General features: G+C 40.6%; 1 protein-coding gene across 5 annotated transcripts in view; it reads left to right on the top strand.

Annotated features, from left to right (window-relative positions):
• sh3kbp1 (SH3-domain kinase binding protein 1) overlaps positions 1 to 25603 on the top strand; it is a 124712-nt gene that overhangs the window by 15278 nt on the left and 83831 nt on the right. For 4 of the 5 annotated variants that reach the window (XM_064332679.1, XM_064332681.1, XM_064332678.1 and 1 more), the window contains exon 2: positions 22304 to 22461. In XM_064332679.1, the coding sequence (XP_064188749.1) occupies positions 22304 to 22461 (158 nt within the window). Of the gene's footprint in view, positions 1 to 22303; positions 22462 to 25603 lie in introns of those variants that run through there. The other variant, XM_064332683.1, reaches the window with a different exon arrangement.

Below are 25603 nucleotides of genomic sequence, written 5' to 3'. Positions count from 1 at the left end.
CAGGGCACACACACCATTCACTCACACACACTCATATCTATGGGCAATTTAGAGTCTCCAATTAACCTACCAGCATGACAGTGGGAGGAATCCGGAATACCCAGAGGAAACCCACGCGGACACAAGGAGAACATGCAAACTCCACACAGAAAGGCCCAGGCCCTATGACACAAATTAAATAATTGAAATATTACAAGCTATATTACAATATTACAATGTTCATGTTCGCCATGTTCATATGTATAATCGCTGGACTTGGTTTCTCCTCCTCTTCTGACCACTTCCCAGGAAGTTGCTTTAGGTATGCTAATGAGTTGCCAAAAGTTTCCAAAACCTAAAGGAAAATGCAATCACACCTCAACAAGTGTATCTTCTATTAGTAAAGCTTGAACACAGAGCTTATTGTTTCCACTTAGACATTCAGTGCTCCTGCAACCAGGCTAAGTTGAGCAATCTCAGGATGCTGGCCACTAGGTTGCTTGCGCTGTGGGGTTAATCCTGCAAGCTCCATGGAGATTATGTTTGACATCTGCCGGACATGCTTGTTTGTTTGTCTCTGTAGTACAAATGAGTGTCCCTGTTAGCTGCTTCTTAATTGAACATGGCTTTATAGTTTTTTTTCTTCTACCGAAACCCCACAGACAACTGTTTCACTAAAGAAGTAAAGTGTCAGAATGCCTGCTTACCACACAGACACTCACTTGGGTGCGCGCACACACACACACACACACAGTCAGTTCAAATGAGCTTTTCTGGAATGACAAACAAAATGACATGACATATATTCTTAAAGCAAATATTATTGATCCTTATTCCATGAACCTTGCCCTAATAAACTGAAAAGAGCACCAGCATTTGAACAAATGCTAAATATATGCACGTCAGTTTCACTCTGCACATCAACAGACCACAAGCACTCACGCTCAGCTGTTTGGCATTTAGAGTCATGAAGAGAGGAAGTTTGTCTCACCACAGCAAGAAGGTCAGCCATTTCATGCCAAGGTTTCAGCCAGCTGAGTGCTAATGGTGTTTTCAATGGAAAAATCAAGCATTAAATAAAAAAAATATATATATTACCATTTATCTCTCTTGCACAAATGTGCACACACACACCCACATACAAGTGCATATGCCTATATTTGTGTGTATAATATAAAGCCGGTGATATTCAAATGGAACGTTATTTCTAATTAAATATTATTTTGGCCCTTGGTTCAGAGGACTAGGCAAATCCAATATTCCCAGCATAGCCTGTGCTGGTATGCACTGTACTCTGTCCCATACTCGGTGTGGGTCAGAGCAACCATTATGTTGTCTCTGTGCAGTGAAGATTGGGATGAATGAGAGAAGAATGGATTTCCTGTACTCTGATGGTACTTTGGGGTGAATATAAGTGATTTCCTTTGTATTTATGCTCATAGCTTATTATTAAGTTGGTTACACTGGTATTCATCCAGGCCAAGAGCATTTACTATTTGGCCTGCAGGCTTTGAAAAGGTTTTGGTAGTTTGGTAGTCACTGCTTGGTAGTCCGAGAATAAAATCATTTATTGTATTGTATGTATCCTGGAAGGGTTAAACAACAGAATTTTTCTTTATTAGTAAAATCTGATGCCAGCTAATTTAATCACACTGATGTCCATGAGTTTCTTCATAATTACCTCTCTAGTAAACCGTGTGACTGAATGTAATAACAAGTGGGTTTTAGAGTACACTACCATCACAGCAATTTTGTGGTTGAATTGCAGTATAATTTCAATTGGATGCTTGGACCCCAGCTTTTCAGTTTAAAACTCAATTTTTAATCTGTCAGTGTCTTCAGTACTGTGGGCCATTTTTGTTATTTCTGAGACAAATCAAACAGGTGGTAGATTGGAGCTTATGGCATTTCTTTATGAAAGGATGAGTTTACAGCTGTCATTACCTTGGCAGAGAAGGTTTCCTGTGCTGCAGATGACATCTTTACTGTAGGCTTTGTGACTGTGTCTTACAGATGTAATGAGGTCTCTCTGTCTGTGTTGTTTCTCCTTGTTATTTTGTCTGCTGTATTATATTATGTATTTTGTCTGCATTGATTGAGTAAATCAATCGAAAACAATCCTCTGTTTTACATGAAGAGAGCAGCACTGCTCCAGTGTGTGTGTGTGCACGTGTGTACGCATCTATGCGTCTATGCACACACATTTTTGTGTGTGTGTGGCATGCATCTGTAATCTATCAAATTCAAACTGCAAAAATTGAGAAGTTTGCGATAATTTGTTGGTAAACATTTATTATATATTTAATATTTTGTATATATTGTGAACTCTCTCAGCCAATGCGGGGTTGAGTGACGGAAGTCCAGAAGAACCAGAGCAGGGAGACTGAGGTAGTGATTAACAAAAAGTTCTTTAATGGTGGTAACGAGTGGGGGTAAAGGTAGGGGGAGCCAAAAACAACTAAAACGTCTTCCCGGTCGGGGTATCGGTGCTCCACTCCAGGTATTCACGCGGTCCCCTTCTGGAGAGAAATAAGAAGCACATCGGTTAGGGGGGCGGGGCTTGGTCAGTCCGGTCCGGGTCCGGCTCCTTCTTCCAGGTGCCGACTGGTGCTCCTCCCATCTGCGAGGGGGTGTAGGGGTGAAGGTCTCCCTCCCCTGTGCGGTCGCGCTCCAATCTTCTCCCCGCTCCAGCCCTGAGCGGTCCCTGTCGTCGCCCCCGGTCACACGGTCCCCTGGACTCACGGTTGCTCTTTACACAAACAATTTGCAAGTTGTCACACCTATTCCTCTACGCGAGGAGAGAGTGGCCCACGGCCGCTTACGGTCTCTGATCCAGGTGCAGAAAGTCGCCTGGTGTAGCTCCGAAGACATCCCCAGCAGCCCTCTCTTCCTGTGGTTGTGCTGGTCTATAAGAGCCTGCTTGCTCGTCAGCGCAAGCAGCTTCAGGTGGGCGCCGGCAGCCAATCTACCAAGCAGCTGCAGGTGTGCAGCAGAGTGGAAAATTCCCCTTACCTTCCCTCTGCTGCAGCCCTGTCCATGGTGCTGCCTGGTGTCACCTTAGGTGTTCCGTCTGGTGCAGTCCAGGGTCCTGAACGTCTCCAGGCTGTGGTTTGGTACGTAGCGCCCACTCACGACTTTTCCCAGCAGCCGCCGGTGTCGATGGGCTCGGCCGTCTTGGTGGTATCGGTGGTATCACAATATATATAACATATTTGCCTTTCATAGTATTGAAAATGTTTTTTACTTATCAATTTTAAAGGATTTTACAAAGCATTAGCAGCCATGAAATGGTACATCTTTTTTGCCTTTTTAAGTCATCGAGGCCTCATACAGGCCCTTCCTTAATTTTATAAACTATGCTTGTTGCTGGGGTTCTTGCTATTTTGTCATGTTATTTTAGCATGATTTGAGACTGAAGGAAAGAGGTTACACCTGCTCTTCTTGTTTTGTTTCACTGCTCACACAGACAGCTCTGAGTCTCAGTGCATGGAGCTGTGTCTCAGCTTTATGTGGTTTGAGATTTTTTTTGAGATTTTCTGAAAAGCTCTACTGTGACCCTGAATTCCTAAAATGACACTTTCCCCACTCGCCCCTTGTGACTCCTGGAGCTGATGTGAGGAAATTGCCTGACAGCTAAAGGCATTAAGTGCATTGCTGTGTTCATTAGTGGTCAGATGCTTGAATAAAGCTGGCGGTATACTCAGTAAGAAGAAATAACTTCAGGATTGAGAACCACCGGCGAACATGTCCACGAACACCGTTGTCAGTATACTCAGTGAGAATACCGAACCATTTAAAGTCGGACTGAAATTTGAAATACTGTATCATTATTTATATTCTATACCATTGCAAAATTGTTTTAAAAAGTTTCTTTTTTTAATGATAAAAATGTATACTTTTGGACATAGTAACAAAAGTGTTACTATCATGTTACTATGGAGGTTGGATACTGCGTGGGCGGTGTCCAGGGAATACTCCTTGCGTTTTGAGTGGACGGACCGTCTGAGGCTGACACTACAGCTAGAGTGACCCATGGTGCGCAGAAAAATACTTAAAAACTACATTTTAAAATGACAGAAAAGTAGACAGCTGAAGTCAGAATTAACCCCCCAGTAGGCTAGTACAATGAACTCGGGCAAACTCAAATTACGATGACGGAAAAAAATAAATGAAAGTGCGGATGGTGGGAAAATGTTGACTGTGACAGCCATCAAGATAAAGTAATAGGGTGACAGGCTACATTTCAGTAGATAGGTAAAGCTAAATGAGTTGTCATATTGCACAAAGTCAACAAATCTCCTTAGCTTGCTAGATAAATAATATTCAGCTTTCCTGAATTGTTGCTTTATTTATTTTGTGATAATTATGTTGATGCTAAGATTGCTTTTCAGCTATGCCAGCTAACGTTAGCGAATGTAGCTGTTAGCTGTTGTGGATATGGCTGTGGTTATGCTCCGTACTGTGCTTGATCGTATTGTGGGGACTGCTCCAGGGTTCAGTCGCAGTTCTTTGCAAAATCCACTCTGTTTTTGCGCCCAATTCAAAAAGTCGTCTGCAGACTGCAGACTCTCCTGTTGTTTGACACTAATGAACCTGATAGAAATTCTACCCACTTGTTTTTTACATTTGTGTCCTTCGGGATTGCGTGTAGTGAGTCACTATTTGTGCATCCTTCAACACAACAGTGCCGCTTGCAAGGTGCCATTTTTGCCAGACTTGACAGTGGCAAATGCAGCCTAGCCCTCAATGTCAGTCATAAGCAAATACATGCTGTGATTGGCTGCATGCAAATGAAATTGCTTCAGGAAGCGGCAATTTAAAAAATGTGGGGAAAAAAGCACAGTACGTGGCGCAGTGATTTTTAAAATGCCAATTTTTATAATTCAAAACAAAAAATTATAAATTGTAAATTATTTGATAATACAGCTGACACTGCCTATTTTACCACCAAGGGTAGTACAAAATATAAGCGAAGCAATTTCAGTCCGACTTTAATGTCACTCCACGTCGCTGGGGGGTGCAGAATAATTGTGAGGCAGCCATTAACCGGGGCTGGAATCTTGCCCAGACCTCCCTCTTGTGGCTACGCCATGGTTAATTTTTTGAACGTTATTTTTATTTTATTATTCAGTGGGTTTTATTTTATATATTCTATCTTCCCTGTTTTTATGTTCATTCTATGTCTATTTTCATGTGAAGCATCAATGTAATTTCTTTATTGTAATGCACTTTGAGCTGCATTTCTTGTATGAAAGGTGCTATACAAATAAAGTTTATTATTATAATTATTACGCGAGATCACAACACAAAACAACAATGGCGGCGGTGATAGAAGCACAAATGCGACAGAGAGAAGAGGAGTTTAAAGTGGCTTTAGTTTATCTAGCTATGCAAAAGAAGAAAAAAAAAGGCGAAGGAGATGGTACGTTCGCCCTCTAAATCATAGTAGGACGGAGAATGGAGAGTTTTGTCTGTACAGTCGGCATATGCGGAGTTTAGATGAAGAGGTCCACTTCTCTTATTTCCGAATGTGTGCTAGGCGTTTTGATGACATGCTGAAACGAGTAGCACCATTCATCAAACATGCGGGAACTCACAGAAATCCCATCTCTACAGAAGAGAGATTGGCATTGACTCTCCGTACATTAGCATGTGGAGCCAACCATGTGATATGCGTGTTTTTGTTCTTCAGTTGTTCTCATTGCGTCTTTTTGCTCGAAAAGTTCTACTTCTTACTAAGTATACTGCCTACTGAAGGCACTCACACGCCACAAGAATTCAGAAGCTGTTGGTTAATGGCTCGGACCCTCAAAATACGCATTGCCCCACCCCCCAGTGAGGAAGAAATGGGAAGGTGAAAGGGTGGGAGTGGTCCCTGCGTTTGGGTGTCTTCAGACTATGAAGAAAACTCTTTAATGGAATTGATATTTGGCATAAGGAATGTTATCCAAGATTTTATAATCTCAAGCAAAACATCACCTGGGGAATGCACGTTTGACAGGAATGCTATATTGAGAGGTAGTGTTAGGGCTTTTATGATCGCTGTATAACTGTCAAACTGACAAATTAAAATCTACACAATTTTATGAATAGAATGAGCAATGCTGAGTAATGCAGCTTACATCAGGATATACATCTTCCCCTAAAATGCACTCTCTTTTCCACATATAAATTTAGCTTGTTAACATGCTAGTTTGAATGTTACAAATAGAGTAACTTGTTAGTTAGTGGCCCTTAAGCCTGATTATACTTTGTCGTTAAACTGTTGCGACAAGTGTCGCATGACAAATATGATGTAAGTGTTGCACAGCACCTTTTTTCAGTGTGTTATGTATTGTTATTTTTGCTTTATCTGAGTAAGAGACCACCTTCTGTTTGCATACATTTTTTTTAAAAGTAGATATAAAATTCAGTCCTCCCCTATTTTTCTGTAATTTTACCAGGAATCGCAATGTTTTTACAGATATAAACATCAGCAGTTTGGGTTCTCGTTACCATAGACAATAGAACCCTCTCCACAGACCTTTGCCGAAGTATAAATGCAAAATGTTGTGCGACACAGTTTTGTTGTATGACACTTGTCAAAATGGTCGTGCAACAAAGTATAAATCAAGCTTTAACCCCTTAGCGCACATGCCAAATCTGGCCAATCCTTGCCCATTTAGGGGGTACCCTATCTAAAGCTTTTAACTGCAGATGTGAACACCACAGAGTGGCTTAAATGAAGCGAGACGTTTGTACCATTTACAATACTAACTTATATTAGTTTATATTCATCATTTTGAAAGAAATTACATTACATTACATTACATTACAGGCATTATCCAGGGCGACTTACACAACTTTTACATAGCAATAAAGTGCCACAAAGGCAATTGTCTTGGCAAAATATCAAAAATGAATTTGCTCTTTTTTAGTTTCCAGTGAAATACTGAGAGATTGCATATATACAGCAGGTTAAACTATACATGTTATGGATCAAAAACTCCTTGACCACAAGTTCATAAAATTTAAGGATGAATTTGTAGAACTACTATAAAGCAAATATCTATATCTATGAAGCAAAAACTAAGCAGTGTACCCAGCATCTCCAAATCTATCCAAAATGTCTAAATTATGCATTGCTGTAAATCACAACATATTCACATATTTCACTACAAAAACAACTGTTTTGACTGAAGAAACTCACTGTTGCACCATTTTCAAGTGGGAATTACAAGCTTTCAATCAGTACATTGGTCTAAAATATCTAGGGCGAAATATCCTCATTCTAAGAAGTAATTCAAATGAAGAAATAGAGAGGTGAGGAAGAGAACAGATTTCCAGGAGGTGGAAACCAATTGACCAGTTCCACCTCCCCTACCGGGGAGTGTGGGAGAAGAGAAAGACAGAGGAGAGGACTCCTTGGGTTGCAGTGTTGTCTGGGGTGATCTATGTGTCAGTGAGGGCAAGAAACTTGAGCGAGAGCAGGGTGGTTGCTTGCCAGTGGTACATGGGAGGTTAAACAAGCAGAATGGAGAAAATTCTGTGTTGAGGAGTGAAGTGCTTCTAAGGGAGAATCTGACCAGGATAGGAAGGAATCCCATGTAATGCAATGATCAACATGCAGCCTTACTGTACCAACATATCAGTACAACTGAGGCGGCTTTAAATATCACTTCAATAAATACTAGTTAGCAACTGAAAAGCCCTAGTCACTAATTGGTCCTCAAAAAAGTTTCAAATAACACTAGTTTGTTATATCTAGGTCCATAAAACATTGACCCTAATTAAAAGAAGACATTTAGCTCCTTAAACAATGAAGCACACCTGAAGTTTGTATACTGGGCTACCCAATCCTGTTTCTTGAGATCTACCATCCTGTAGGTTTTCAGTCCAACCCTACAAAGCACACCTCCTTCAACAGCTAGATATGTCATTTAACTGCTAATTAGTAGAATTGGGTGTGCCAAATTAGGGTTGAAATGAAAACCTACTGGACAGTAGATCTCCAGGAACAGGATTGGGCAGCCCTGGTGTAGGGTCTGATGAGCCATTCTTCGGTAGAAAGCTAATTTCACTCTTGCTCAAGTCTGTCTGTTTCTTTCTCTTTCACCATGATTTATGCAGTACATATGCTGCATGCCAAGTTAACCTCCTGTAACTTCCATGAAAGGTTGTTGTCAGTTTTTCCCATAGCATTGCGTTGTCACGAAGCTCAGTTCAGTGTATAGCAATGGGAACAGTAAGGAGAGGGTAATAAAGTACCTGAAGCTGCTGGTGAAGAAACTGGTGGTTCGATCACAAGGTCTTTAGTAAGGTCAAAAAGGAAGTTTGGATCTGAAGTTGAGTCAGACTTCCTGTGTCCTCTGCCTGAGCTCCCTCTGTGTGCTGCAGGATGGCAGTGGGAATGATATTTACATACATTTAGCAGAAGCTCTTATCCAAGGTGACTTATGCATGTACATACATAGAAGTTTATGCAACAAGCAGAGCTAAGGCCAAGCCGTCAGTGTCTCGACCAATAGTAGGGTTCATATGAAAACCTACAGCTTTAAGTTTAGTACTGTAATAGGTCCAGGAGAGAGATTGAGAATGTTCAAATCAGCAGAATCTGCTGTTACAGAGAGTCATTGTTGTTGAGAATTTGGCTTTGATGCCAGACTGATTAGGGTCAAGGAGGCTGTTCCGAGCCATGTAGTGTATTAACTGTGTTGAAACCAACCATTCAGTGGCCAGGATGCCATGAGAATGTGCCTACGTAGTGTTACAGATATCAGGTATTTTGAATTCAAGTGGCATGCAAAGTTGTTGATTGAAAGAGTGGAAAGAGAAGAAGGTTAAAGAGAGAGGACAAAGCAAAAAAGAATTGTGTGGGTTGTGTCTGCTTACATTTTGTATTGAAAAAATTGAGCCTTGGCAGATAAGAGCTGTGGTGAGCAGCCAGGTCAGTATGTAGATTTGATGAGGAGAGAGAAGCTCATTTCTCTAATCCTGTAACTTTCTATCTGTTTGTGTGAAGGGAGCCTCATGTCTGCCTGTCGGTGCTGTCTATGTGAAAACTGCCTTGAGAATTTTTCATCACCACAGTAAAAAAAAACATCCTCAGTCCTGAGAACTGTTACCGAGGAAACATCCAAAACAAAATAAATCACCTCAACCCTCAGGTAGCATGGGGGGGAGGTTGCTTAGGATATAAATGTTAGCACAGAAATAACTTTTTCTCATTCTAAAAATTAGCTGATTACAGAAACCATCTTTGTCTGCTTCTTCCCCCTTATCACAGCTAAAAAAAATTTAAACAAAAAAATCATCGGGCTGGTTGTGTCTGTTCAATACGTCAAGCGGAACCACCGCCCTGTCTCTTTTCCCTTTCACTCTAAAACCCTTGAACATTCTTAACTTCCTCCTTTTCTCACTCAGAATGACCTCCTAGAGCCTCACCAGTTTGGCTTTAGCACAGACACTTTACAGAGATGGCTCTCCTTGCAGTCAGTGAGGAGCTGCACTCTCACATCATTTGACACATTTGAGCATCACCTCTTGCCGTCTTCCATTACTACAGAACTTGATCTGTGGTTTAGCTGTCAACTGGTTTGATTCCTACATCAATTCCTAGTTGCTCCATCCATGTTGCATAACGGGGAGGTGGGCACAGTTTCAAAACCTCATAACCTCTCTACAATGTCCCCCAGCGTTTGGTCCTTAGTCCTCTCCTCTTCGGTCTCTATACTAGATCTTTTGGTTCTATCAACTCCTGGTCTCACTGGCATGTGTTATCACTACTATAATGGGGTTACACACAGCTTTTTTTTTACCCCCCCATTAGTTACACTGGTTTCAGAATTCATCTCAGCTGGCCTGCAAAACATCTTAAATTGGATGGAAAACCATTGCCTGAAGCTCAATTTAGCTATTGTGATAGAAAGTAATGTTTTCGAACTACAGTAGTTTCCAAAAAAAAACCAAAAAAAATGTAATGTGAACATTCGCTTCAATTAAGCAAATTCAAATAAGTGGTAACTGCAATATGAAAGTACAGTGTATCTCAGTCCACTATGTTATTTGAATGAGATCTGTCTAGGTGTCTTGGCTGTGGAATCTTCGCATGAAATTTAAGTTTGAATCACAGTGGTTGGCTCCCCATACAACTAAATCCGCAGTGCTCCAAAGAACTTCCATCCATTAAAAAAACCTGACCAGTATGTGAGAATGTACTGTAGGTCAACACTTGGTATCTTATTTATTGTGAATTACAATAACCAATTTTAAAGGTATGTATCCATATCACTATTAATTGTTGTACAACAGTATGTTTCAAGCAGAACAGTATGATCTCATATGTCACTGTCTAACAAACTATTTCTATTCCGTAATAAAACTTCATTTCCCTTTAACAAATTGTAAAAACTTTCATGAACAGTGTTGAATAAAGCTGAAGTAAAATAAACAGGATTGTGGTTACTGTTTTCAACTTCAGCCAATTGGCTTTCCTATATCTCAGCATGTGCCCTAAGATCACTTGCTCACACTTGCGCAGCATTAACAATTTAACATGTCAGATTTCATTTGCTGAGTCTTACTAATGTTTGCTTAAATAGTAACCAAACAATACATTCACTAGAGTCTGAACAAGTCAACATTCGGTTTCTTTACACAAATTGTACAAGGTTTTCCAATAAGAACACAATTTATACAAATGAATGTGGTAGTAATTTAGCTTATTCGCTATCTTTGATCAAGTAGCATGTTAGCCCATTTGCGATAATTGATCTCAGTAGCTGCTACATATGTCTGAAAAGCATGTACTGCAAATGGCAATTTTATCTCACAAAGCAATAGTTCCAGAAAAATACCTCAGACCAAAATAGAACATGTGCATCAGAATAATGCGTTAGCAATTTTAGCCAAGCAGCATGCCTTGCATTCAGCTAGCTAACATATAACCGGCTAGTCTGACGCCGGCGTCTTTGCTCAACTGAAACATTCTGTGCTTCTGCAACCAAATTATGAGTTAAAAACACAAACTCTGTGTTCTAGTTTAGTAGACAATTCAGGACAGCTATTTATAATACAGAGTTTCGCAGCGCCAGCATTGTCGTGCTGGTCATCCATTTACCAAGCACCCCCTCCCTGCAGTCCCATCTGCAACTACACCCCCCACCCATAACACACTGGACAATAGTGTCTATCTGGGCATACATAAAAACATTCTTTCACCATTATATATTCGTATTCCGTCATAGCAACAAGATAAAGACAAAAATAGCCGAAGGTATGCCAGTACAGCTGTGAAAAATGCTGCTCACTGAACATTGAAATAAACAAAAGGAATTATAGTAGAATTATATTATGGCATTCTACTATCAATATCTGTGACTAAATATGGAAAAAAATATAAAATCTTACCTTTGGTTTTACAAGTAAAGATGCCCCTTTCAAGGTTCAGTGGTCATTTATTGTCTTCAACAATCCATTTGTGAAATATACGTTCATTTGTGACACCTGGGTACCTTCCAAAATTGCTGTGCGTAATACCACACGTTGTTTACGGTGTTGTCACCCTTTTTTGTACAACCTGGCTTGATTGACAATCAATATATCCTGTAGGTGACTGTATAAGCTTTCTAACGATGTATAATTTGTCTAATTTTACTTTTTGAATAGCATTTTATAGCCTAACGTAGCTGAAAGATTTGAATAATTATTGCCACATTATGCATTCCAGAAACTACACCCAGTCATTTCTCGGAAAATATTATTATTCTTGAAAATTTCTGAGCATGGCTAAGGCTTATGTTTGCTGATTGGTTAGTAGTATTTTATAATGAGGATATTTTACACTTTAACATAAGCATTCGTTGATAGCTCAGTTGGTAGTTCAATATGGTTTGTGTTTAATGCACCGATGTGACGTGAGCTGGAACATTGCCAAAATGTGGTGGACGGTTGAATATCCCATCCCCATACAAGAAAACATTACATAGTGTAGAGTACAGAAAAACATATGAGAGTTAATGTTTAAACATTTAGGTACTGTACCACATTGTGTGATAATGTTTTTGAATTATTTTTAAATCTGATATCAATCTTAAACCTTCATAAGGGGCACATTTATATGCTTTATAATAGACAAAAAGCATTTTATTCATTTTTGGAGACATTTTGGATATGTTTCTGGACCTAGATATTTTAGACCACTGTACTGACGGAAAGCCTGTAATTCCCACTTGAGCATGTTGCGAAATTGAGTTTCTTGAGTCAAAACAGTTGATTTGTAATGAAATACATGATTATGTTCTGATTTACAGCAATGCATAATTTAGACATTTGGATAGATTTGCAGACACTGCTTACTTTTTGCTTCAAAGAGCTTTAGTAGTTCTGCTTATCCACATTTATGCACTTGTGGTCATGGAGTTTTTGATCCAGGACATGTAGTTTAACCTGTTTTATATATGGGATCTCTCAATATGTCATTGCAAACTAAAAAAGAGCAAATTAATTTGTGATTTGTTGACTAGACATTTGCATTTGTGGCACTTTATTTCAAAATTATGAATATAAACTAAGTATTTATTTACTTCATGTAAGCCATTTTTCAAGTCTCTGTGATGCTCACATCTGGAGTTAAAGATTGCAAAGATTGGGCAGATTTGGCATTTGTGCAAAGGGGTTAACTCACCAAATGCGGTCCATAATAAACTGCAAGTTCACAACGTGATGAAGGTAATTTTGGGGTAAAAAAAGCCTTCTAACTGAAGTTTCAATGTACAATAGTGTTTAACATTTTTACCACGGTACGCAGGAACTGGCGCCGTGGGCTATGCATGGCAAATTGTGGTTGCTCACTCACTCACAGGGAAGTTTTGTGGGACGCATGTGCAGGTGGTGCTTCGTTTAGTAGGACGCATGCGCAGCTGGTACAGCACGTTTCGCCTACTTTAGTTAACCTAGTTAGCTCGTACAGATCACCTAGTTTAGTTAACCTAGTTAGCGGGTATGGATGCTATCCTGCACGCATGAGTAGGAGCTAAGGACACACAGCTACAACCAACTGGTACAGATGTATGGACACACAGAGGACAACAAATAACGTTACAGAGGTGAGGACGTGCCATAGCTAGCTAGACAAGAAGTAGCCTAAGTGGTACTGTGTTAGCCTTTATTGATCGGCGTGCAAGGTTAATGTAAAGTAGCTAGCACAATCTGACAGCACTGACCCATAAAATGTACTGTGAATGGTACTTGCTCAGTCGAACGGTAAATGTGAAAAAAACATTTGATTATAGTCAGCCCACCGGAATTTTCTGTCACACCCTCAATAAATGGCAAAAGTCCCAGTAGAACATTGAATTAAATCTTTTAAAGTTATATATTTTCTGAAACGTTATCGATTCCGTTGGCCACAGTGAGTGAAACTAAGCGATCTGAGCATATAGGCTAGTTTCTGTGTGAATTACGTCAAAAGGATTCAGCTTGTTGTTTGCTACCTAAACTTCACAGCACTGTCATTGCCTTTATCATGTTTGTAGCATGGAGTGTCTATTTTCAAAATCTATTTAAACCATTCACAAATGACCTGGGACTTTGAAGTTATAAGGTGGGATGTATCAAGTGTCCAGTGAAAATATTTCCCTGGCTATCAGTCAGAATTCTGAGAGAACCAACTGCCATATCATTATCAATCCTCAGGAGGTCACTGTACACACCACCCAAACCTGTGTGTTCTGCTACATCTGGGTGCCTTGTGTGCCTGAGCTTCCTGGTCACTTTTCCTGTCTCTTCTACCACACCCCCCCCCCCCCCTAAAAAGAATGGTGGAATGAGCTTCGCGCTGTAGTGAGAATAGCAGAAATCCTTGCCAATATCCAATGCAGACTCAACACCCAGTTCTTCAGGTCCTTTTTAGTTACCCTCTTTCTCTTTAGATTTCCTTTTGGGATGATTTTATATATAGCTGTCTGAACACTGGTTAGTTGTACCCTAACATTTACCTTTGCTTCCAATATTTTGGGTTTTTTGAAGTCAATTTTATCTTTGGGCTGTCAATATACATAGTATTCTAAAAGAATACAGATATTCTATTATATTGTACTATTGCTTGCAAAATTTGCATACTTAATGTATCACCATTTTTGATTTACAATAAAACACAAGATACTTGTGCCCTAATGAAGAAACCCAATCACATTGGCAAAAGAAAGCTCAAGGCTGGCTTTACACAGTGAAACTTTCACGCAACTAGTTGCAGGTTGCAAATTTCATGAAACATAATTTCCATGCAACTTGACAGTTACACGAAGCAATTCAAAAATAATCAAAGTCTCATGCAACACACTTGATTTAATAGTTTATTTCACTAAGATTATCTAGCTAGATTGGTCATTTTTCATCTGTCGTATTGTTTTCTCGCTAGATTATATCAAGTGGGAAGTGTCATTGTAACTACATTTGCATCTTTGTATCTTATTTCGTATCGATTTCTCGCTGGATAATATCAATTTGGACGTGTTGTATCACTTTTTATTCTGGCACTGGCTGGCTACTTTGTTTCATAATTGCTGTCCCGGATAAGGAAGAGAGCTATTAATGCATTAATGCTTATTTATTTATTGTCCATTTTGGTGATAGGCCATGTTGTTGAGTTGAAATCAATCAGCTGAAATGATACCGCATCAACAGTAGTTTGACATGATCACCTGGCACGTTATCAGCGCTTTGATTGGCTGTTGCATGAAACTAGTTTCACAAAGTTGAGAGTTTTGCAACTGTTGCAGCTGAGTTTCAAGTGCGTTTCAGACGGCTTTACACTATGCAACTCAAGTGCAACTTAGTTTCACCTAAGTTTCAAGCAACTAAAGTTGCGTGAAAGTTTCACTGTGTAAAGCCAGCTTAACATGCCTATAAATACTGTATTACATGGCCCATAGCAGCCCCCAAACAGCATTGCCAACTTCAACAGACCCGTGCTCTGTTGATGTGAGCTCCAGGTATTGACAATGCCGATGCTACACACCCTACCACATGGCCCCTAATGGTCATCACACCGAACGTGTAGATAGACAGGCAGTGAGAGCCAGCATATCACCAGGGTTATCAAGTGGGCACCTCCCTTCACTGGTGTTTCGTCAAGTTAGGCCCACGACACCTCAGGAAGGCTCAACAGTTAGTTCCAGCATCCCAGAACCACCCCCATCCATGCTAGCTCTCATTGTAAGTAAGTAAGTAAGCTTTATTTATATAGCACTTTTCAAGGACAAGAGCCAGAAAGTTTCTTTACAAAGTGCAAATAAAAGCAGAAAATGTATACACACACATCCGTAAAACAACAACATAAAACAATTTGAGCATCAGTTAAAAGCCTGTCTGAACAAATGGGTCTTTAGACACTAAGGCTGTCAAAAGTGCCATGAAATTGAGTTAGAATATTAGCTTTTGTAATTAGTCAACGTTCAAATATATTAGAATATCATTTGCCTGTGATTAGCAAAAATAAGCCGATTGTTGTCGGGCGCAATATGCATGTGACGCTCCCTCTAAAGCGCATTGTTTTCCACAAGCGGGCAGTAGAATAGAGGACATCGGTGAACTTTCATACTAGGTTACTACATCTGGGGCCTGATTTATAAAACGTATTTTAGATCAACTGTGTGGCGCGTGTGTAGAAAATCACGTTAAAGTAGTGAAAATTTCAACATGACTCGATTTGACCATGGAAACGGCTGTGGCTCTACGTCAGGTCTTCACTTGACGTATGCACGCAAGTTCATTTTATAAATGAGCCCCCTGCAGTTTCTATAGCCTAATGCGCAAATGAATAAAGCACTTTCTCGTGGATGTAATTTGCCATTTTTGATTGTTTATAGGAACTCCCTGTTTATTTCTTAACACAAAAACTATTCAGACTATTCAATACCTGTAGCCTAAAACAACATAAATTACTTACTCAGTTTAGATTGTTTAACTTCTTTCATCATCCAATTTTATCAAAATCTTTAGAAAACAGCCTGCCATGGGAACATTATTTAGCCTAAATTGTTAGCTGACCAGTAACGTTAGCACAGGAAATGAACTTTGCGTGCATGAACATGATTCACCGCATGAAATTAAAGCCTGTATATTTATGTTAATTACAAAACGTGGAATCAAAAACGTGGGATCCAAAACAAATATTTGAATGCTCAAATTTAAGTTCGAACTTAAAAAAAAAGATTTTCGAATAGTTTTCGAACTTCGAATATTTTTTGACAGCCCTATTCGACACCGCTTAAAAGTGTCCACAGTGTTTGCATATCTAATATCAATGGGGAGGCTGTTCCATAACCTGGGCGCCACAGTGGCAAAAGCATGATCACCCTTCGTCTTCCGTCGAGACCGAGGGATAGCCAGCAGTCCTTAGTCCGAAGACCTAAGAGACTTACCGGTGGAATATGGAGACAGCAGTTCACTAATGTATGTAGGAGCCTGACCATGCAATGCCTTGTAAGTCATCACCATGAATTAAAAATCAATCCTGAATTTAATTGGTAGCCAGTGAAGCATGGCCAACATGGGGGTAATATGATCCCTTCAGCGGGATCTAGTCAGCAGCCTAGCAGCGGCATTCCGGACCAACTGGAGTCGATCCAGTCCTGACCTGCTAAGGCAAGTAAAAATGGCATTGCAATAGTCTAGGCGGATGAAATGAAAGAATGGATAATTGTTTCCAGCTACCCACATGCAGAACTTCCTTGTGTTATCCTATCCTTGTGTTGAAAACAGAACTATTCCTGATAACATCACACATGAAGCAGAAACAACAGAGAAGAAAAGGAATACTCTTACCCTGTGTTTAATTTGGCCCCCAGCTGACATTATTTCTCCTCAACCAAATCCACTGACTTCTTTTCAATGCTTTTTCCAACATCTCATTTACCGCCTTTCGCAAACTCTGCCCACGAATCCCCAGCTCTCCCAATAATGATGTAGTCAATCAAGCTATAAACCCTCTGCATCCCACTTCTACCAGACAAACCCTAGCTTTTCATCTGCATATCTAAGCTTTTTCCTTTCATAAAGCTGGCAGTATACTCAGTAAGAAGAATAAACTTCAGGATTCAGAACCACCGGCGAACATGTCCACGAACACTGTTGTCGGTATACTCAGTGAGAACACCGCACCGTTTAAAGTCACTCCACGCTGCTGGGGCGTGCATAAATACGAAGGCAGCTATTAACCGGGGCTGGAATCTCGCCTAGACCTCCGTCTCGCGGCTACGCCATGGATGTATAAAGAGAAGGACTACGCGAGATCACAACACAAAACGAAAAGTTTAAAGTATTTAAAGTGGATTTAGTGTATCTAGCTATGCAAAAGAAGTAAAAAAGGCGAAGGAGATGGTACGTTCGCCCTCTAAATCAGAGTAGGACAGAGAATGGAGAGTTTTGTCTGTACATTCGGGAAATGCGGAGTTTAGACGAGGGGTCCACTTTCTCTTATTTCCGAATGTGTGCTAGGCGTTTTGATTACTTGCTGAAACGAGTAGCACCATTCATCAAACATGCAGGAACTCACAGAAATCCCATCTCTACAAAAGAGAGATTGGCGTTGACTCTCCGTACTTTAGCATGTGAAGTCTGCCCTCTGAACTCTCAACTGTGACGTAACCAACCATGTGATATTTGGACCAATAGCTGAGAGGGGGAGGCGGAGAACAAGAAAGAAGTTTTCCAAAAGTTCTCCTTGGAGGCCGTCGCATACTGCACCGTACGAACACACAACACCCCGTCTTTTTGTTCTTCAGTTGTTCTCATTGCTTTGTTTTGCTCAAAAAGTTGAGTTATTATGAAGTATACTGCCTACTTAAGCCTCCTCCACTGAATCCTCCCAGGGCACTGTCAATTATATAAAATAAACTATCCGCTGACTCGCAGACCATAACACTAGGTCAGGCCTCAAGTTAGTGCTAACTATCTCTCATGGAACAACAAGTTTTCCTCCCAAATCTACCTGCATCTCCCAATCATTAGCTCCCATTAGGTGGCCTGACTCATGCCAGCCTAAAAACCTAGGCTACCTCCTCTACATTTCTCTCCCTCACGGACAAATTGAATGGCTGCACTCTACCCGATTACATCCTGAATTCACCTGTACTCTTCTGCTTTCAATTCCTGCTGCTAAGCTTTTCAAAACCTGGTTATGTCGCCATCCTATACCGACCTTGAGGAAGACTAGTCTTACAGCCTGACAGAATATGCCTCATAGTTGCCATCTCTGAACGCAGTGGACAAGACGGGTCCCCATCTACCCACTTTTTTAGGTTCTGTGGTGATGGCAGCACATCATAAGTAGCCCCTATCAGGAATTTTATACGATATTCCTCTGTACTCCACAGGTCCCTCTAGCTAAGCTTCCTCTTCTCTACACTTTCCCAGTTCATCCACTGTCCCTGCTTAGCCTGGGCCACAGTCTTTGTACACCTCACTACTTCCTCTTGTCGACGTACCTGCCCCACTACCAGCTACCTCTTTTCTGTGGGGCTTTGCTCCATACTGGTTTCCCTGAGCTGATCCCTAAGCTCCCCCGGCCTTGTTGCACCTTACCTACAATGTCTGTATGCCTAAGAGCTACCTTTGCTTCCTGTACTGCCTGTCTTGGGTTCCATTTCCTCCCTCTAGTTAGATTTGGGACCAAGTTACTAACTACTATATCTTTGCTCCCCGATAGCAACAACTCTGTTCTCACCTTGGGACACTTAAACTCCTCTGTTATACTAGTTACTGGTAGCTGGAGAATGCCTTTCCCATACAATGCCACACTACTAATACACAGAGGAACTCCTAGCCATTTCCTAATATATGAATTAACCAACCTCTCAAGCCTTTCCACCTTTGATATTGGCACTTCATGTACTGACAATGGCCACATCAGCATAGGGAATAAACCAAATTGCAAACACCATAACTTCAACTTGCCTGGAAGCCCTGACTTCTCTATCCTTCCTATCCCCTCTACAATGTTTTTCCTAAGTTGTTCTATCTGTTCACTCTCATTCAACTCCCCATTATACCACCTACCCAAACTTTTCACTGGCTTGTCCCTCATAGGTGGAATTTCTTCCTCATCAATGTAAAACTTTCTCTCTATTACCTTCCCTCTGGTCAATGAAATGCTTCTCGACTTACTAGGCTTAATCTTCATCCTAGCCTATTTGAGATTCTGATTTAACTTCTCTAGTAACCTTTTTGTACAAGGCACTGTCATGGTCACCAGTGTCATGTCATCCATGTAAGCCCTAACTGGTGGGAGGTGCCATCTCTCCCCACCTACCACCTACTTTGATGCTCTGATAATTACTTCCATCGCCATTGTGAATGCTAGTGAGGAAATAGTACACCCTGCCACAATGCCTATCTGTAGTCTCTGCCATGCTGTTGTAAAATCTGTAGTACTAAAACACATTCTAATATCTTGGAAGTATGCTTTCACCAAGTTTACAATCACCCCTGGCACTCTAAAGAAATCAAAAGCACTCCAAATAAGGCTATGCGGTACCGAACCAAATGCATTTGCCAGGTCTAAAAACACCACATGTAAATCTCTTTTCTTTATCGTGGCTGTCTGAATCTGGTGCCAAATCATGCTAGTGTGTTCTATGCACCCTGCAAAACCTGGGATTCCTGCTTTCTGCACTGTGGTATCTATTAAACTATTCCTTTCTAAATAGTTTGCTAGCCTCTGTGCCACTATACTAAAGAAAATCTTACCTTCTACATTCAGGAGGGATATGGTCCGAAATTGGCTTAAAACTGAGGGCTCTTTCTCCTTGGGAATTAGGATTCCCCCTGCTCTACACTAAGCTCTTGGTATAACCTGTTTATCCCATACTACTCTTTTAAATATATGATACTTTTAGGTGCTTCCTGTTACGCATGTTTTGTTCACAAAAGAGGTGCAAGAAGGGCACCAAAGCAAAGGAAAGCAAAATACTGAGGGTTAGAGTTGGTTAACCGTTATTGGTTAACAACGACCTTAAGTTAACAAAAAGCTAGGCTATCATAAAATTATACTAGATCATGTATTAACATTTATTAGTAACATAATTAAACCCTGATTTTATATTGACTGCAACTTTTTCATTCTGTAAGAATGACCTGCCTACAGGGGGAATACATTGGGAATAAAGTCATGAAAAACAGTTGTTTTGGTTGGGCAGCCTGTACACTAAATAAGCAAACAACCACATACAGTAACATGATTCAGCTACTGTGTATCTTTGGGCGATGAGGCAGCCTCAAGGAAGCATTACTCACACAAGATTACTAAGCTTAAAACACACCCCAGGCCTCAACCAGGGTTTGGACCTTAGTGTTTCCCGGTGAAGATCCACTAAAATTATCAAAAAATAACATGGTTGCTTTGGTAGTCATTTCAGTCATTTGGCAGACAATCTTATCCAGAGACTTACAGAACTACTTTTCACGTCTACTGTCAGGAAAGCCTTCATCAGATGGTGTAATTCATCCATCCATCCATCCATTCATTATCTAACCCGGTTATTTCTGGCAGGGTTCGCGGGGGCTGGAGCCTATCCCAGCATGCATTCGGCGAGAGGCAGGAATCCTCTCTGGACAGTCATCAATCCATCACAGGGAACACACAGCATTCATTCACACACTAATGCCTGCATGCAGTTTAGACTCGCCAGTTAGCCTGACCTGCATGTTAAGCTGGATGTGTACTAGCTGTGGAAACAAATTTCAGCTAGTTCGTACAAGCTAAGTAATGTAAAATCACGCGTTTGCAGGAGAAAACAAAGCTCCACATTGACTTTGACCACCGCAGAGGTATACACTCAACTTTAGGGAGGATACTGCAGTACCCTGAGGAAACCCTTGCAGACATGGATAGGGTGTTATTTCAGTTTTTTAGATGTAGGGCTGTTGTACTGTATGAGAAGTGCTTGTGTTTGCTGTTGACAAACAGTTGAAACATTTTAGGCCATACCATATTAGAGAAAAGAAGCCTTTATCATAAACCTTCATTATTTGTCCCTTGTTTTGATATCAGATTTGAAAAAATTAAATGTATGTAGTCTATTTTCATTGTTTGTTTCTTTTTTATTACAACACCTATAAAGATGGATGGTTTTGAAGAAAAAGGCATCCTTTCCCAACATACTAATACAGATCCAGGTCATTGACCAATCACAATGGACTATTTATGTATGTATGTGAAAGTTGAACACTGTTTACACTCTGTCTTGTGGAAGGTCCCAGACTGAAATTTAAACAATTAATGTGCAGATGTAAACCATGTGTGCAGGAGTATTCTTTCACTTTGAATCATTGAATTATGGGGAGTTAATTTTCTTCACCGTGAGATAAAGCATCATATGTGAGAGCTGTTATTTTTTTTAATGTTAAGTTACCAAGACTGTGTATTCCTGTGAGAACTCCTGGTGCATGTGTGTGTAAATGTGTACTGAATGTGCATGTGTGTGCATATGTGTAGTGTGTGCGTGTATGTATGTGCGCATGTATACTATGACTGTGTGTGTATGTCCAAGTGTGCTGCGTCTGTGTACGTGTTTGTGTATGTGCGTGTGTGCATGTACTGTGCCTGTGTGTGTGTGTATGCACGCCTGTGTTTGTGTATGAGGATGCAGTAGAGCTGCCCCGCAGTGACATATCTGAGTGGTGGTATAATGAGATGTAGATTGAAAGCACAGGGCTAAGTCAGTGATTCAGAGGCAGCAGCAGTGAGTTGATGGAGACCCCTGTAACTGCCTAAAGCGAGAGGCGTTATCTGCTTATCTCTGAATCATGTCTCATTACAGCCTTATAACACTGCATCACATCCTTGTATCCTGCTAACAGCCCTTAACAACGTATCTCACAGTCTTTAAACAGGGCCTCGTGCCTTTATAAATGGTATTGCTGCCAGTAAACTCTATATCATAGCCTTTTATGTACTAGCAAATACTTTGCGCAGCTTTTTTTTGTATGTTTTATTGGTGGCCAACATAACAATCATTCATCATCATCTGTCCGTCTTTCAATCTTGTATTTTTTGTCTTCCCTCATTTTTCTCCCCAGCTTTCCATATCACTATTCCTTTCTTATCTCTTTTCATCTTTGCTGTCCCTCCTACTCTTTCTCTTTTTCATTACCTCCGCTTCCCCCATCATCCATTCATTTTCCCATTCTTTGTGTCCTTTCTGTGATCAATTGATTGGCTTTCTAGCTGAAACGCTCCTAGTCACTGTCCCTGGATCAGCCTGAATCATGATCAGAGCATGTGCGTTTTATAGTGGAGTCTCTGTGGAATAACCCTGTACCTCTCACTCCTCTCCCTGTACAGTGGAAGCCATAGTGGAGTTTGACTATAAAGCCCAGCACGACGATGAGTTGACCATCTCTGTAGGCGACATCATCAGCAACATCAGAAAGGATGACGGAGGCTGGTGGGAGGGAGAGGTGGACGGGCGGAGGGGCCTCTTTCCCGACAACTTTGTCAGGGTGAGTCAGTTGTTCTCCCCCTCCTCTCTGCATTACTCATGCCACTGATCTAGGCATAATTTAACCTGGTCCAGGACAGCCACAGTGCCTGCAGGGCTTGCCTATCCTGGTCCAGGACAGCCACAGTGCCTGCAGGGCTTGCTTATCCTGGTCCAGGAGAGCCACAAGTACCTCTAGGGCTTACCTATCCTGGTCCAGGAGAGGCACAGTACCTCTAGGGCTTACCTATCCTGGTCCAGGAGAGCCACAGTACCTCTAGGGCTTACCTATCCTGGTCCAGGACAGCCACAGTGCCTGTAGGGCTTGCTTATCCTGGTCCAGGACAGCCACAGTACCTCTAGGGCTTACCTATCCTGGTCCAGGACAGCCACAGTGCCTGCAGGGCTTGCCTATCCTGGTCCAGGACAGCCACAGTGCCTGCAGGGCTTGCTTATCCTGGTCCAGGAGAGCCACAGTACCTCTAGGGCTTACCTATCCTGGTCCAGGACAGCCACAGTGCCTGCAGGGATTGCCTATCCTGGTCCAGGACAGCCACAGTGCCTGCAGGGCTTACCTATCCTGGTCCAGGAAAACTTCAATTACAGCTGTACATACCAATTCCAGGGGCATCATGGGTTTTTCTTACTTATAGTTACATTTATACACCCTGTACACCCAGTGTAATTGGATGTAATTACTCTTCTTTATTCAGACTGAACTAATTAAAGTTTAACTCATCCTTCCTGAATTGTGATGTTAAAGAGTGCTAGCAACCATATTTCCCTCATAGACTGATTTGATGAGAGATTAGGTTGTCTCTCGTGGCGTCCTATGTCTTGATAAATGTCCTAACTTTGAACCAGCAGCAGCATAGTCTGTGTGGAGTTTGTGTGAGGTTTCTATTCTTTTTTTTCTGAACATAACTGCTAAGGTATTAGAGTAATGCTTCTCTGAATTGACTCAGTAATTAAAGGTGGTTTTGAAAGTAAAAAAGAAGTAGATTTACAATGGGTAGTGCCAATGAGCTCCAGGGATGCAAAAAATGTTTTCAGTTTAGTGGATTATTTATGTATAATGACTGAGGAAAATGGTGCTTCTGATCTGGCAGGGCACAAGGTCTGCTGGTTATTGTTGCTAGCATTTAATTTCATTTTATTACACAGTTAATCCAGTTTACCTGGTTTCTTGGGTCTGAACTGGTTACTTTATGGTCAAAACAAAGACCAGCAAACATTGTGGCACTCATTTTCCTCATTTTCAGTGCTCTTGGGTCAGATTCAGTGAAACATACTTAGGGCCAGATTCCATAAAATACACTTAGATTGTTTAAGGGCAAACCCACTAGGATCAAGGACCACTAGTACAAATGAATACATTCACAGCTTCTTTATTTGAATAGCAGCAAAGAACCACTAATACAAAAAAACACATTAACAGCTTGTTCATTTGAATAGCAGCACTGCTTCGTTTTATGGATATTTTGAACATTTAAGGAAACTGCATTTTAACATAGAGCATAAGAAGAAATGTACAGTGAGCTCCATAACGTTTATGACAAAGATCTTTTTTCTTGATTTGGCTCTGTACTCCACAGATCTGTAATCAAACAATTCACATATGGTTAAACTGAAACTTTTTAAATAGGGTAATTTGGTATATATTTGGCTGTACTGTAAATGGATTGTAAAAAATGCATAAGTATTTCTTGACAAGACAGAACTGCTCTTCCTCCCTTACAAGACCTCCCTACTATGAGAGTTCTCCAACACTGTTGATGGTATTACAGTGATTGCCTCTGACTCTGCTAAAAAACTGGATGTAGTCCTGGATGAGGAACTTCAAGTTACTTGAAACAATGTAGGAAACATTGGGTAGCATTGCTTTGTAATACAGCTTGTTTAATTTGTGTGAGCTAAGATAGCCTATAGCTATTGTTTCATGTAACATGGCACAGTTTTAATATCAATACTTTTAATGGCATGGCTAGATTTGAATTAATTACCGATAGACAGTGCTTTGTATGTATGAGTAACTTGGCATTTTTGTATGTTGAAAATGTGTTTTTCATCAAATATCATGTTTTTGTAGTGTGTTCATTATGAGTAAGTGATAATAGCAATTCATATCAATGTAGGCTATGAGAGACATGTACACATAAATGCACGCAAACACACATTCTAGTTGAAAGAAACAGGTAGGAATTCAACAATTTCACACAGGAATTCAATAATTTTGAACATGAATGACACATATATGAAAGTGTAAGTCATATTTTAAATGTACGTGTTTTTAATGGGCTGTTGTACAAGACAGACCTACTAATTGTCAGTAGAGGATAATTGTATGTCAGTAGAGGATAATACAGAGCTAGCTAACATTCATTTAGAAATGTGGCAGTGCAGGGTATAGCTACAGTAGGCTAGTTAAAAAGTAGTCACCAGTACAGGCACAATGGGACCTAAAGAAAATGGATATACTTGCTGTGAAGAAGTCATTATCTTGCACCAGTTTCTATACTACCGGTAACGTTACCTACCGGACCGAAGTGCAACGCTGATTTTTTTTTGAGCCGTCTGTAGTAATGTTATACACTCAGCCTGTCCTCACGTTAGCAAGGTAGCTAACATTAAACTTCGTCAAAACAGCGAAAATGGAAGTGTCTAAGGTGCGGGTGTATTGCATTTGGATTTGAGAAATATAAATGAGTTTCCCGCAAAGATTTCACTGATGCAAAAGCAATATTTCAAATTTTTTTATTAGCCAACAATCCAGTGTAATTATTTAGAGGTTCATGTGAGTCTAAGGGGGGACTTGAACCCGTATCTGTCAGTTGTCCAAGAAGCTCCAAAGGCAAACGCGCTACCCGGTGAGATAAGGTATGAGTTAACTATACACAAGAGCTGCAATTTAGTTCTTTTAAACGTCTGCACTTGCATATTTTTGTGTATCTGATATTTTAATTACTTAATATGTACGTAAATGCCCAACGGGGAGATGTATTCTCTGTGGGCTTGGAGCATTTATGATGGTGTAATCAGGTGAGAAAAAGAAGAAGGAATAAACGCAAAATCCTCTAAGTTTGGGGCTTTATTGTGTGGTTGTGTGAAGTTGTACTGAATTCTGTACAACTTCAGAAGGTACACAAATTTATGTTTATAAGGGC

The sequence above is a fragment of the Anguilla rostrata genome, chromosome 4 (genome assembly GCF_018555375.3).
Source record: "Anguilla rostrata isolate EN2019 chromosome 4, ASM1855537v3, whole genome shotgun sequence".
NCBI lineage: Eukaryota > Metazoa > Chordata > Actinopteri > Anguilliformes > Anguillidae > Anguilla > Anguilla rostrata.
This window is presented reverse-complemented; position numbering and strand designations above follow the sequence as displayed.